At 38.4% G+C, this 13398-nt stretch overlaps 1 protein-coding gene across 6 annotated transcripts in view; it reads right to left on the bottom strand.

Moving 5' to 3' along the window:
* The window catches only part of FXR1 (FMR1 autosomal homolog 1), a 64556-nt gene that overhangs the window by 40056 nt on the left and 11102 nt on the right, over nt 1-13398 (bottom strand). For all 6 annotated transcript variants that reach the window (XM_063621762.1, XM_063621763.1, XM_063621764.1 and 3 more), the window contains exons 2-3: nt 3479-3531; nt 1642-1735 (exon numbers count right to left, since the gene is read on the bottom strand). In XM_063621762.1, coding sequence (XP_063477832.1) covers nt 1642-1735; nt 3479-3531 — 147 coding nt within the window. The remainder of the gene's footprint in view (nt 1-1641; nt 1736-3478; nt 3532-13398) is intronic.

Raw genomic sequence — 13398 nt, 5'->3', positions numbered from 1 at the left:
AAGTTATTTCTTAACTTATTGCCATTTAAAAATTCTACCTGGATTTTAATTATCTGCACTAAGTTCACTGTGTACTATTTTGCTTTTACTAAAGCAAAGTATAAATTATGTCAGGGTGCCATGAGCCAAGTCCCTCATGAATGAGTAAAGCATTCACTTTACTCACTCTTTTAACTTTGACTTCCTTCCACCAAAGTGGGTACACTAAGTTAAGGTTGTCAGGGATTAAGTGCTGCAATTTTTGACTTCCTAGCATATTATCTAGATTAATGAGAGTTCAAAGAAAATTTATCATTAAAAAATCAGGCCATGTATGGTGGCTCACACCTGTAATCCCAGAACTTTGGGAGGCGGAGGTAGGCGGATCACCTGAGGTCAGGAGTTCGAGACCAGCCTAGCCAACAAGGCAAAATCCTGTCTCTACTACAAGTAAAACAATTAGCTGGGCGTGGTGGTGGGTACCTGTAATCCCAGATACTCAGAAGGCTGAGGCAGGAGAATCGCTTGAACTTGGCAAGAGGAGGTTGGAGTGAGCTGAGATCACTCCATTGAACTCCAGCTTAGGCGACAGAGTGAGACTACATCTCAAAGAATAAAATAAAGTAAAATAAAATTGGCAGATAACTAAATCATTTGCAAAGTGCTTAGTACAGAATATGTACATTTAAAATGTTTGTAAATGGCTAGGCGCGGTGGCTCACACCTGTAATCCCAGCACTTTGGGGGGACAAAGCGGGCAGATCACCTGAAGTCAGGAGTTCGAGAACAGCTGGCCAACACTGTGAAACCCCGTCTCTACTAACAATACAAAAATTAACCAGGCATGGTGACGCACGCCTGTAGTTGCAGCTATTCAGGAGGCTGAGGCAGGTGAATCGCTTGAACCTGGGAGGCAGAGGTTGCAGTGAGCCAAGATTGCGCCATTGCACTGCAACCTGGAAGACAAGAGGGAAACTCCATCTCAAAATAAAATAAAATAAAATGTTTGTAGGGCCAGGCACGGTGGCTCACGCCTGTAATCCCATCATTTTGGGATGCTGAGACAAGCCTGAAAGAATATGCACAACATGAACAGTGTTTTACTAATCTGTGAGCTGTGATTTTTCTTTCCCTCCTCCTTTTTTATTTTTTTGCTTTTCTGTACTTTTAAATTTTTCCTCAGAGATTTCTAGAATATTGTGGAAGGCAGAAAGCTAGTTACAATATTTCACGTTGTTACATGTGAACTGTTAATGATCACTATAGTAAAAGAATAACTATTAACACCTCATAAAGACACCCAGGCAAATCGTTAAGACAAATTATTTAATAAAGTAATCAGCAAAATAAAGGAAAAGGGTAACACCATAGTGCATAGCGTTCTATGCTAGGTTCTTTTAAGAATTCAAATGCACTATCATCCATGACTTCCAAATTATAATGATAAATTTAAAGTCTACAAAGCTAAAAATGGAACAGGTGAGACCGATTCTAACTCCAAAACTCAAGCACTGCTATATTACACAGCTATTACCACCAACAGAAAGAATAGAGAAAAAGAATTAGATTTATCCTCCATCAACTAAGCTAATTCTCCTAAAAGAGTATTTATTTAAATCAAAAAAATAGACACCACAAGAAAATAAACTTAAAAATACATACCTCTACTTCATCTCCTTCACTAATTTCTTTTTTTATATCAGGTGGTGGTGGTAATCTAACTTCATTAAATGGAACCTGGCGTTCTGGTTGCCAACTGAAGGATTAGAAAAGGTGTATTAACAACTTAAAAATATATAGTCTATGCCTGGTGTTGCATATTTTTTCAAGTTAGTTTATCATTTAGCTTTCCCTAAAGAGAAGAAAAACAACATTCATACTATTAATAATTTCCCAAGTAATTAGTTACTGAAGTAGAACAGATTTTGTATGACTCTTAATGAAGTTCATAATTAACATAATTATTAACAATTGTACATTACCTCCCAAATTACTCATCCTAAGAGCAGTACACGCATTCTCCCAAATTACTCATTGTAAGAGCAATACATACATTATTCTGCAAATGAAATAAGCTAAGTTCACAGTGATGACTAACTCTGATTCGGACAGCTGCCCAATAAATAGTAGTGGTATCAACTTATTTCAAATAGTTTCACAACTACATGACCTATCAACAAAGGAAACACAATTTCATAGATTACAAAACAATATAAACTGTATAACTCTTTTTAGTATACATGTTCACGGAAATACAGAAAATTATCAGCAATTATTTTGAATAGCTGAATTACAAAAGATTCCATTTTCTCACATTCATCTTTCCTACAGTGGATAAATTATAATTAGAACCCAGAAAAAGCTTACTTTTAACTCTGTAGCAAATATGAATGTATTAAACCAATTTAGCAGTTAACTGACATTTTTTATGTTGTATTTTAAAAGCTGAAATTATAAAGTAAAAAATTATTCCCTAATTTCTCATAGGTCATTTTATATGTCTGGGAAGTATACTATGACATAAAATGTCCCTCAAGTTTCTATCTGCCAAGGCTGGGCAAAGTAGCAGCTGACAAGTAAAAGATTTGGGGATGCTTTCTTCTCACCATTACTGTCCAAATGGCAGCTGCTCAAAGATAGAAATCATCTCAACACTTGTTTCTACATGAAGCAGCTGTTAGGCAAAGATCTTTTCAGGCAATTCCAGAAACAGCTTAAAAGTGGAAGCTGAACAGTTTTTTTCTGACCATCAATTAAACAGTGCTCTTGGAGACGGAGTTTCGCTCTTGTCGCCCAGGCTGGAGTGCAATGGCGCAGTCTCGGCTCACTGCAACCTCCACCTCCCGGGTTCAAGTGATTCTCCTGCCTCAGTCTCCTAAGTAGCTGGAATTACAGGCGCCCCTCACCATGACTAGCTAATTTTTTTGTATTTTTTAGTAGAGACAGGGTTTCACCATGTTGGCCAGGCTGTCTCAAACTCCTGACCTCAAGTGATCTGCCCGCCTCGGCCTCCCAAAGTGCTGGGATTACAGGCATGAGCCACCGCACCCAGCCCAGTGCTCTTTTATAGCCCTTCCTAACCAAGCCCAGCATGCTGTCTTTCCCATTTTTAGACTACATACCCCTCAGGCAATTAAAGATGGCTTAATACTTATTCTGATGACCAGCAGTCAACTGGAAGACCTTCTACAACATCATTTGAAAATTCTGGGCTTTTAAGTATTAAGCATATTATCATCTGATTTGTGCCATCTATTTCTGCAAAACTGATTCATGTCTATACATGGTCTGGCAAAGAAGAGGGTTATGAAAAAAGTGACAATTATGGACAGAAAAACAGATAAAGAATTATCAAAACTAGACTTATGATCAAACAACCAAACCTCCCCACCCCCAAAAAGCAAAATCATTTTTCCACTGGCAGTAGGAACACCCAAAAGCAAACAGTTTGGCACTGCCATCTCTAAAATCAAGGCCTTTGTCAACAAAAATAACTTACTTATTTTCAAAAACAACTGTAAGGGAGTCTTCATGAACATCTTTGATAAATCCCTGCAAGACACAAAAACATTATAAAAGCATATATATTAAAGCACTTCATAACTCTAAAAGGTTGTATTACAGATACAAAGATAATAGGGAGTACTGAAAGAATACAAGGTTTGGAATTAGGCAGATGTGAGTTTGATTTCCATCTATTCCATTTATGAGACATATGATCTTTTAAGTTACTTAACCTCTCTGAACCTCATTTTTCACCCGGTGTCATCTACCTGGGAATTAGCAAAAGTAAATGTACATCCCTGGAACATCTCAGGTATTAGTTCAGCAAGGCAGTTATTTAGTATTCTGACTAAGAGTTCAGTATTTACTACTGTGACAAAGAGTTCAAGCTCTGGAGTACTGGCTGCCAGCATTCATACCCAAGCTCTATCACTTGTATATTATTCTTGAATACAGTTTTGATCTAATGAAATTAATTACAGTATCATCCACCTAATGAAAAATTATGAGAAGTTAATGAAGTAATGTACCTGGCACAAAGTAAGAACCCAATTTTGTTATAAATGTTATCAATATTATAGTCCACCTTCAGTAAAATGCATGACTCCATTTTGAATACCATCTTTGCCATTAACTTAATCTTATTTTTCCTACATACTTCTCTTTCCCTTCTCTTAAAAGAAAATTGGGCTATAGTGAGTACACTGTTCACGATTATGTTGGAATGAATACAGATTCTCAATAACAATTGGTGGTCATTTTTCAGCCTTAAAATTACTATTAAAATTAGCCTTCTTACTCTATCTTCCTTTGATTAATACAGCTGAAAGAAACCATAAGATCTGACATACTCAAGAAAGAGCAAAGGACTTGGGTGTAGAATTACTGTTGCTGAAATCCTGATTCCACCACTATGTAACCATAAGCAAGCAGTCCTTGGCACTTATGTAATTACAACTAACATTAAATGACTTTATATTACTATGAATCAGAACTGCAAATTACTGAATGTTAGTCAAATGCTTATATACACTTTCAACCATGGGGTACATATGAAACACTTTTCTAAAACATCTTTATCACACTAGACTCCATAATGTCCAAGGCAAACTAGCTATATAAACACATGTATAGCACCTCGTCAAAGCAAGGCAAAAATGAACACATCTGTTTATCTCACTCCTTCCCAAAAGTCCATTAACTAACACTAAAGAGATTTGAAGGAATAAACCCAAAAGAAAGAAGAGAATAAAGGGAAAGGGCAAACTTACAACAACAAAAAATGTTTTTTGTGTGTGGTTTTTTTTTTTTTTTTTTTTTTTTTGAAACTTACAAAGTAAATGGAAGAGGGGTAACAGTAATAAAAAACAAAGCAAGCCCGGGCGCCCAGCGCTATGAAGAACAAGAAAGGCGGACACCTTGAGCTCAGGAGTTCGAGACCATCCTAGGCAAGACAGTGAAATCCCATCTCTACCAAAAATATAAAAAAATTAGCTGGGCCTGGTGGTGTGTCTGTGGTCCCAGCTACTTGGAAGGCTGAGGTGGGAGGATCACTTGAGCCTGGGAGGCAGAAGTTGCAGTGAGCCATGATCATGCTGCTGCGCCATGACCAAGCTGCGCACTCCAGCCTGGGTGACAGAGTACGGCCCCATCTCCAAAAAAAAAAAAAAAAAAACACAACAACTAATTTTTAAGGGCGTACTCTGTTTTAGACATTTTTCTAAGCAAATTAGCAAATCAGCAAATTAAGACTATAAAACATAAACTGGCAGTGGGAATGGCTCAGTTTTCTTCTCCAGCTCCAACTGCCTGTTGTCTCATTTATTTGTGTGCTATGGGACATTTCTATGCAAACATACTCACTGAGGCCTAAAACCCAGGATACCTTTCTCTTGAAGATTGCTATGGTAGGTCCGGTGCAGTGATTCACGCCTGTAATTCCAGCACTTTAGGAGGCCAGAGCAGGCAGATCACCTGAGGTCAGGAGTTCGAGACCAGCCTGGCCAACATGGTGAAACTCCATCTCTTCTAAAAATACAAAAATTAGCCAGATGTGGTAGCAGCTGCCTCTAATCCCAGCTACTCGGGAGGCCGAGGCAGGAGAATCGCTTGAACCCAGGAGGCGGAGGTTGCAGTGAGCCGAGGCTACACCACTGCACTCCAGCCTGGGCGACAAGAGCAAAACTCCACCTCAAAGAAAAAAACAAAAAAGACTGCTATAGTAGCTCCTGCCTTGCAATTCTGGAGATATTAATTAATCCTCCCTAAATTTAAATATTAAGAGTTGCCACTCTAGTTCAGGCTCTGATTATCTGACCATGCTATAATAATGACTTTCTGGCCAGTTTCTCTATTTCTAGTAGGGCACATTCACTTCTTTTTTTTTTTTTTTTTTTTTTTGAGGCAGAGTCTCGCTCTGTTGCCCAGGCTGGAGTGCAGTGGTGTGATGTGGGCTCACGGCAACCTCCACCTCCCTGGCTCAAGCAATCCTCCTGCCTCAGCCTCCCCAGTAGCTGGGACTACACCACCACACCCAGCTAATTTTTTGTATTTTTAGTAGAGACAGAGTTTTGCCATGCGGGCCAGGCTGGTCTCGAACTCCTGACCTCAGGTGATCCACTCGCCTCGGCCTCCCAAAGTGCTGAGATTATAGGCGTGAGCCACCACGCCTGGCCCACATTCACTTTCAAAAATCACTTTGGTCAGCGCATTCAGTTATGTTACCAGCAAACATAACTGTATTATACCCTTGCCATTTTTTTAAAAATTTCAGACACTGGGAATTTCCATGTTTATGAATATTAGTAAAGCATCTCTTCCATCAGAAGACAGCCATATTTTCAACTTCCACTAACGTGTTCTAGTTCTTCAACAAACTCTCAAAGTTTGAAAAGTCTCACAAATTAATCTTTCTAGTCTCTGTATAATTCATAGTGGATTAGTTCAAATCAGAACTCTAAATCACTAGAAACTTTCACTCTCCTTTCTCACCTTTATAATAATCTCTCACTCTCCTTTGTAATAAAAACCTTTTTTTCCTATCTAAAAATCACCACTTCTACCTTTCCCACGAACACTTCCACCATAAACATCAGTATCAACTTTGAGTGCACATTTTTCACAAACTTTAAAACATAGCTCTGTACAACTCCTTTTTTTTTTTTTTTTTTTTTTTTTGAGATGGAGTCTCACTCTGTTGCCAGGCTGGAGCCGCAGTGGCACAATCTCAGATGGCTGCAACCTCCAACTCCCTGGTTCAAGCGATTCTCCTGCCTCAGCCTCCTGAGTAGCTGGGATTACAGGCATGCGCCACCACGCCCAGCTAATTTTTGTATTTTTAGCAGAGACGGTTTCACCATGTCGGCCAGGCTGGTCTCGAACTCCCGACCTTGTGATCCGCCCACCTTGGCTTCCCAAAGTGCTGAGATTACAGGCGAGAGCCACCACGCCCTGGCCCTTGAGCATCTACTCTTATTGCTAGTATCATTCTGCCTTAAGATTTACTAGAGTAAGGCCTGACACCTAGTCCTTAAAATCTATTTGGACTGTAGTGAACAATTTCTAACATCCTACTCCATAAAATCTAATCCCCAAGTCCTAAATTCTAGACAAAAGTGTTTCTAATGGCCAGATTTCTCTAAAATTTAGTCCACTTGATACAGGACACAGTCAATACTTTTATTTTTGTACTCCCCAAGCCAACAGAATGATGCTAAGTCTCCCTGCCTGCTCAAGAGACCCAAATTGACAGGGCTGGGTCTTTGCCAAAATCCAATAGTCAGGAGACACCAGTAACAGCCACATTTGTCTGCACATGGCAGAGGGCTTTATGCCTTTAAGTCTCCATCCAATCTTTGGGGATTTTGACTGTCTCTCTTGCTATTTAACACCCACCTGGCTCAGGTCCCATATTTCTCAGAACAAAGCCTTTGACATTTCTTTTTCTTCTTCCCATACATATGCAGACATGGAAGATTTTAAGGCATCCTTATTAAATGGTCACTTGTCTTGTTCACTCACACAGTCCAATAATGTTTACATTTGAAACTCTTAACTACAATTTAAGATAATCATTAATAACTAGGCAGTATAACACATCTGAAGTGTATTCAAAATCTTAAAATGTTCACAGCTTGCTATGGATAGGCAGGAAAAAAAAATCTTAAAATGCCCACATAACTCTGACAAAACAAATAGGCATCATGTAATAAAAAACTAGAAATGCCATAAATTAGGCTGGGCACAGTGGCTCATGCCTGTAATGCCAGCACTTTGGGAGGCCGAGGCGGGCAAAGTTCGAGACCAGCCTGACCAAAATGGAGAAACCCCGTCTCTACTAAAAATACAAAATTAGCCAGATGTGGTGGCGCATGACTGTAATCCCAGCTACTTGGGAGGCTGAGACAGGAGAATCACTTGATCCCAGGAGGTGGAGGCTGCAGTGAGCCGAGACAGTGCCACTGCACTCCAGCCTAGGCAACAAGAACGAAACTCCATCTAAAAAAAAAAAAAAAAAATGCCATAAATTAAGTGTAAAATGAAAGTAGGGATGGAAGGAGTAGAAGGAATCCTTGAGCAGTGAAAAAGCACTATCCAAAGAACTAATTTCAAAACCAATCTAGTATAAAACAATTTTTTAAAAAAAGGTTCTAGTCAAAGATTCACTTAAGCAGCAAGTTAACTAACAATCCATTCGCCTTCTACGTAAACAACAGGCAGCTGTTAAAATAAAAATTTTATACAAAAAAATTCTACTTACAGCAACAACCAAAAAATAAATCCTACAAGTGTCCTCAACAGAAATATGCACAGAAGCTATGTACAAAAATGTCAGAAGCCCTAATAAATACAAAATTTAGGAAAATGTAAAACACCATCATGTTCTTAGAGACCTCGATACTATAAAAATTTCAACATGCCCCTAAAATTAACCTATAATTTCAATGGGATCCCACTGAAATATTAACAGTGTGTATGTGTTTGGGGTGGGGGGACCTAATAAAATAAGGCTATCTCAAAAAATTTTAAAAAAGAACGCATTCAAAAAGGAAACTCTAAAATGGGGTGGGGTGGGCTGGGATGGGAGGGAACAGTAACACTCTATACTTACCAAACCTTAAAGATTTTAAAACTACAATAATGAAAATGGAAAAGATATTTTAAAGGAACAGAACATAGATTCCAAAAGTAGGCCTAAAGTCATTCAGGAATTTACAAATGGGGAAGGAATGGACTCTTTTTAAAATGGTATTGGAACATTTAAATAATTCTTAGGGAAAACAGAAATGGACGTCTTCACCAGAAAAAAAAAAAAAAAAATCAATAGATAAAACATTCAAACTTCAAAAAAAAAAATCAGTAACAATTCCAGCAGAAAGCAGGAGCCAATCGTCTATAACCTTGCAGTAAGGAAGTCCTTTCTAACCAAAAAAACAAAACCCAAAAGCCACAAAGTTTGATAAAAGTATACTATCCAGAAGCTAAAATATAAAAGCATCACATACAAAGGAGAAAAGGGGGCAGGGGGTGAAACAGCACACAACAGGGTTAAATCCCCAATTCAAATATTCTTAGGTGAGTAAGAACAAGCTGATGGAAAAGGTATCGATGGATATGAACTAGGTGAACAAGTAATTCACAGGAAAAAATGTAATTTTAATAATATACAAATCTCCTTTAAAGTGTTAAAACATTTGCTACAATTTGTTCTGAACTTTGCTTTTCTCTTCAGTTTGTGTCTTGTAGATCCTACCTTACTATAAAGATCTACTCATTTTTTTTTTAGACGGGTGCTTAAATGGCCTGTGGGGGAAAAAAAGTACACAGGATATCTGCTTACTTTATGAATATATTTTTGAAATTACAGAATATAGCTGAAAAACAAAAAGTTTCTCAACTTGACAGGAGCCGTTGTGGAAAAAAAAAAATCCTATAGGCTAAACAGAAAGAAACATGGTATGAATACATTTCAGGAGTTAAAAGATTAATATTACAAATATAGCAAAAAATCTGAACAGATGTATTATGGACCCTGGCTGGAAAAGTCACCTAATGACACTGTATGAGGGCACACAAAATATCATTTATAAACCACTCATTTTATAAGAGCACTCATTTTAAAGAAGGAAAGTTGAAACAATACACATCTTATACAGCCCCAAAGTTTCACTCCCTAGGTTAAAAGTACAAATTTAAAATCTCATCTGTCTTGAGCTCTTTTCACTAAATCACTATGAACCAAATGATGAAATCCTTTTGCCAATTCATATAGTTTTAAACTCTAAAAGATTGAGTCTGGTAGTAATGTTAATCAGGGGAAATAAGGCACCTATCATAAAAAGATATTTAAGGCAAGGTTCCCAAAGTATCAAAAACTCACTCACAACTGGTAAGGCAATTATCTTGTCCAAAACCTGGATTCAAGCTGAAAGAAAATTTTAATGTTTAAAATACTGATCAATAGATCAGATATCTTGATTGAGTTGTGGCTTAGAAATCTGTACAGATGTCCCTTCAGGAACATTCCTAATAAACCCATTAAGAATATACCGTCCTAGTCTAGAAAAATTCCTTTGACTGGAAAGTAACTATGATTACAAATTCATCTATTACTTTAGATTTTTTTTAAGACCCATTAATGCCTTCCTACCACTGCAATTCATTACAACAGTAAATTTACATTCCTTATAAAGCAGTAAACAAACTTTATAAAGGAGTAAACAGAAACTTTAAAACCTTAATATTTGGCAGACTACCAAATGTAATCAGAAACAGCACAGCCTGAATCCGAAGTTTTAAAATGCAAGTCCAGAACCAAAAAAATCCAAGATTTACACCCTAAAAGTTTAACTCTCATATTTCAAAATTCTTAGAAGAGTTTTCTGGTTGCAAAACAAACTGCCTTTTTTCTTTTTTAATGCCAACAAAAGGCCAGGAAAAAAAAAACAGAGAGTACAATCCCCCTAAATAGAGGTTAGGAACTATCCTTGGCTTAACCCAACTTTTTAATTACTCCGATCTCAAGATTCCAACCTATTAAAAGTTTCAAGGTAAAGCAGGAGACCTGTCAGGAATCATACCTCTAGTTCACATTTATTCTCCTAAGTAAGCAAAAGGAAGTATCAGACTCACATTACTGCTTCCCTCAAACCTGATCAAGTATTCTTACATAGTTTGTCACTCCAGCTTTAAGACTACTGTTTTTCCTTTTAATTCTCTTCTCATGAATCGCTGGCATGAAATTTAAACATTTTATTTTTCTCTCTAGATTTGGCACAACAGTCAGAAATTACTTTTTTTATGCCTTCTCAAACGTGTTAAAAAAAGAAAAAAGTGCAGTTCATGGCTTAATTCCTGATGCAAACTTGTGGTAAAGTACTTACTGTATTTCTAAAGATAAACTGATTAAAATAAATCCTTCTTTATTAGAGACACCGGGCTGTTTGTTAAATAGTGAAGGGTCTTTCCTCTAAGTTAACTCTCCATTTACCCCAACTACATCAGTTAAATATTACTGATGTGGATAAATTTGATTACAAACTATATAGCCCATGAGAAAAAGGTACTAACATAATTCATGCAAAATTCAGCACCTCGGGTTTTTTTTTCTCCAAGAACTGCCACAATGGATTTTATCATCACTTTTTATCCCTTGATCAATTATCAGTTTATTTATTGATTCACACTCTGGCCCCAGTCTACCTTTCCAGCCCATCAATTTGAATGATTTAACATCTCTGAAATCAGGATGCTTCTTACAATGGATGGCGTCTTGGAATAGCTGATAGCCACATGTCAGTCAGGACATAAATGTCACTCTTTAGTACTCAAACTCGGTTTGCTTGCGATTTTCTGTAGCATTTCAGTCAGCAAACCAATGAAGAACCACTGTAGGAATGACTGCAGTTTCTTATCAGAATGTTTGTCTGTTGACACCTTCTGATAAAATCTAGAAAGCACCAGGATCAAAGCTCACAAAAAGAGTTAAAAATTATTGGAAGAAAATCCTGGAGACAACAGAGGAGTGCCTTTTTTTTTTTTGAGACACAGTCTCGCTCTGTCGCCCAGGCTGGAGTGCAGTGGCCTGATCTCAGCTCACTGCAACCTCCACCTCCCAGGTCAAGCGATTCTTCTGCCAGTAGCTGGGACTAGAGGCACGTGCCACCATGCCCAGCTAATTTTATTTTTAGTAGAGACAGGGTTTCACCATATTAGCCAGGCTGGTCTCGAACTCCTGACCTCATGATCCACCCACCTCAGCCCCCAAAGTGCTGGGATTACAGGCGTGAGCCACCGCGCCCGGCCAGGACAGCACTTTTAAAGTAGATTTACAACATCAATACTCTCCATGGCACTGAGGAAGATATTTTGAGAAGAAATGCAGATATCTGAATATGAATATGTCTTAATGAATTTCTTTTGCTTGACCTTCCCATTTTATGTATGGGACTGTTAGAAGGGTAACTTTCAATAACTACATAAGAATATTAAAAAATAAAGACAACCATTGTTCAGATTAATTGGCACATTTCTTCTTTCTTCACGGTACAGTGCCTCTGACAACTGATGCTGTTTTATGTATAATGAAATTGCATTGAGGCCAGGCACGGTGGCTCACACCTGTAATCCCAGCAATCTGGGAGGCCGAGGCAGGTGGATCACCTGAGGTCAGGAGTTTGAGACCAACCTGGCCAACATGGTGAAACCCCGTCTCTACTAAAAATACAAAAATTGGTTGATCTTCCACTAATTTCCCAAATCTATATATGGAAAAACAATCTATTCTGTTGATTCTAAACCCAACTTCCAACTATTCAGACATCTCCACCCATAGTTTACTGACACCTAAAATCAACACATCCACAGTCAGAATCTCATCTGTTGTCCTGCTCTGCACCCTACACAGCATGATCCATTTAACAGGATTTTCAAAATGAAAGAGAAAACTGAACACAGCAAACAATCTTTTTTAACCAGAATTCTAGGAGAATACAGCCCAATGCAATAAGGCATCCACCACTGTTTGTAATGAATTAACTTCTCTCACATACATCTAGAATGGTACTACGACCTATGTGCCATCACCAGGAGAACTGAGAAACTGTGTTTCTGTGCTTTATAGTTCAGATAAGAAACTCGGGCTGAAGGCTGGGCATGACAGCTCACACCTGTAATCCCAGCACTTTGGGAGGTCGAGGCAGGCAGATCACCTGAGGTCGGGAGTTCGAGGCCAACATGGCAAAACCCTATCTCTACTAAAAATGCAAAAATTAGCTGGGCATGGTGGTACACACCTGTAGTCCCAGCTACCTAGGAGCCTGAGGCAGGAGAATCACTTGAACCCAAGAGGCAGAGGTTTCAGTGAGCCAAGACCACACCACTGCACTCCAGCCTGGGCGACAGAGCAAGACTGTCTCAAAAAAAAAAAAAAAAAAAGAAACTCAAGCTGCAAAAGTCTGACTTGTCTCCCAGATCTGGGTCATCATCGTTATCTAGGCAACTTTAAAGTTCTCAAGAAGGATGCCCAAGGGTCTGTAATCCCAACCCACTCAGGAGACTGAGGCAGGAAGATCACTTGAGCCTAGTAGTTCCAGGCCACATGGGCAACACAGGGAGACAGATCAACAGACCCGGTCTCCTAAAACAACAACAATTTCTCTATTTGCAAAATAAAGGAGGTGAAGATTCTTAAACTGTGGTACTCCCTGACACTCAAAGATGTGCTAGGAGTACTTAAAGCTACTCCCTCCCCACAACTACCATGATAAATCTTCCTGGAGCTTTTATGACAAGTAAAGTAATTTAAAAGATTCATAATAAAGTTTCTGGACTGTCTACATAGTTAACAGATTATAAAAGGGCCCCTTATCAGGGCAAGGAAAAAAAAAAAAAGCCTCACTAAATGAAGGCACTACA

Source organism: Symphalangus syndactylus, chromosome 17, assembly GCF_028878055.3.
Source record: "Symphalangus syndactylus isolate Jambi chromosome 17, NHGRI_mSymSyn1-v2.1_pri, whole genome shotgun sequence".
In the NCBI taxonomy this organism is placed as follows: Eukaryota; Metazoa; Chordata; class Mammalia; order Primates; family Hylobatidae; genus Symphalangus; species Symphalangus syndactylus.
The sequence above is the reverse complement of the archived record's forward strand: the minus strand, read 5'-3'. Positions and strand labels throughout refer to the sequence as shown.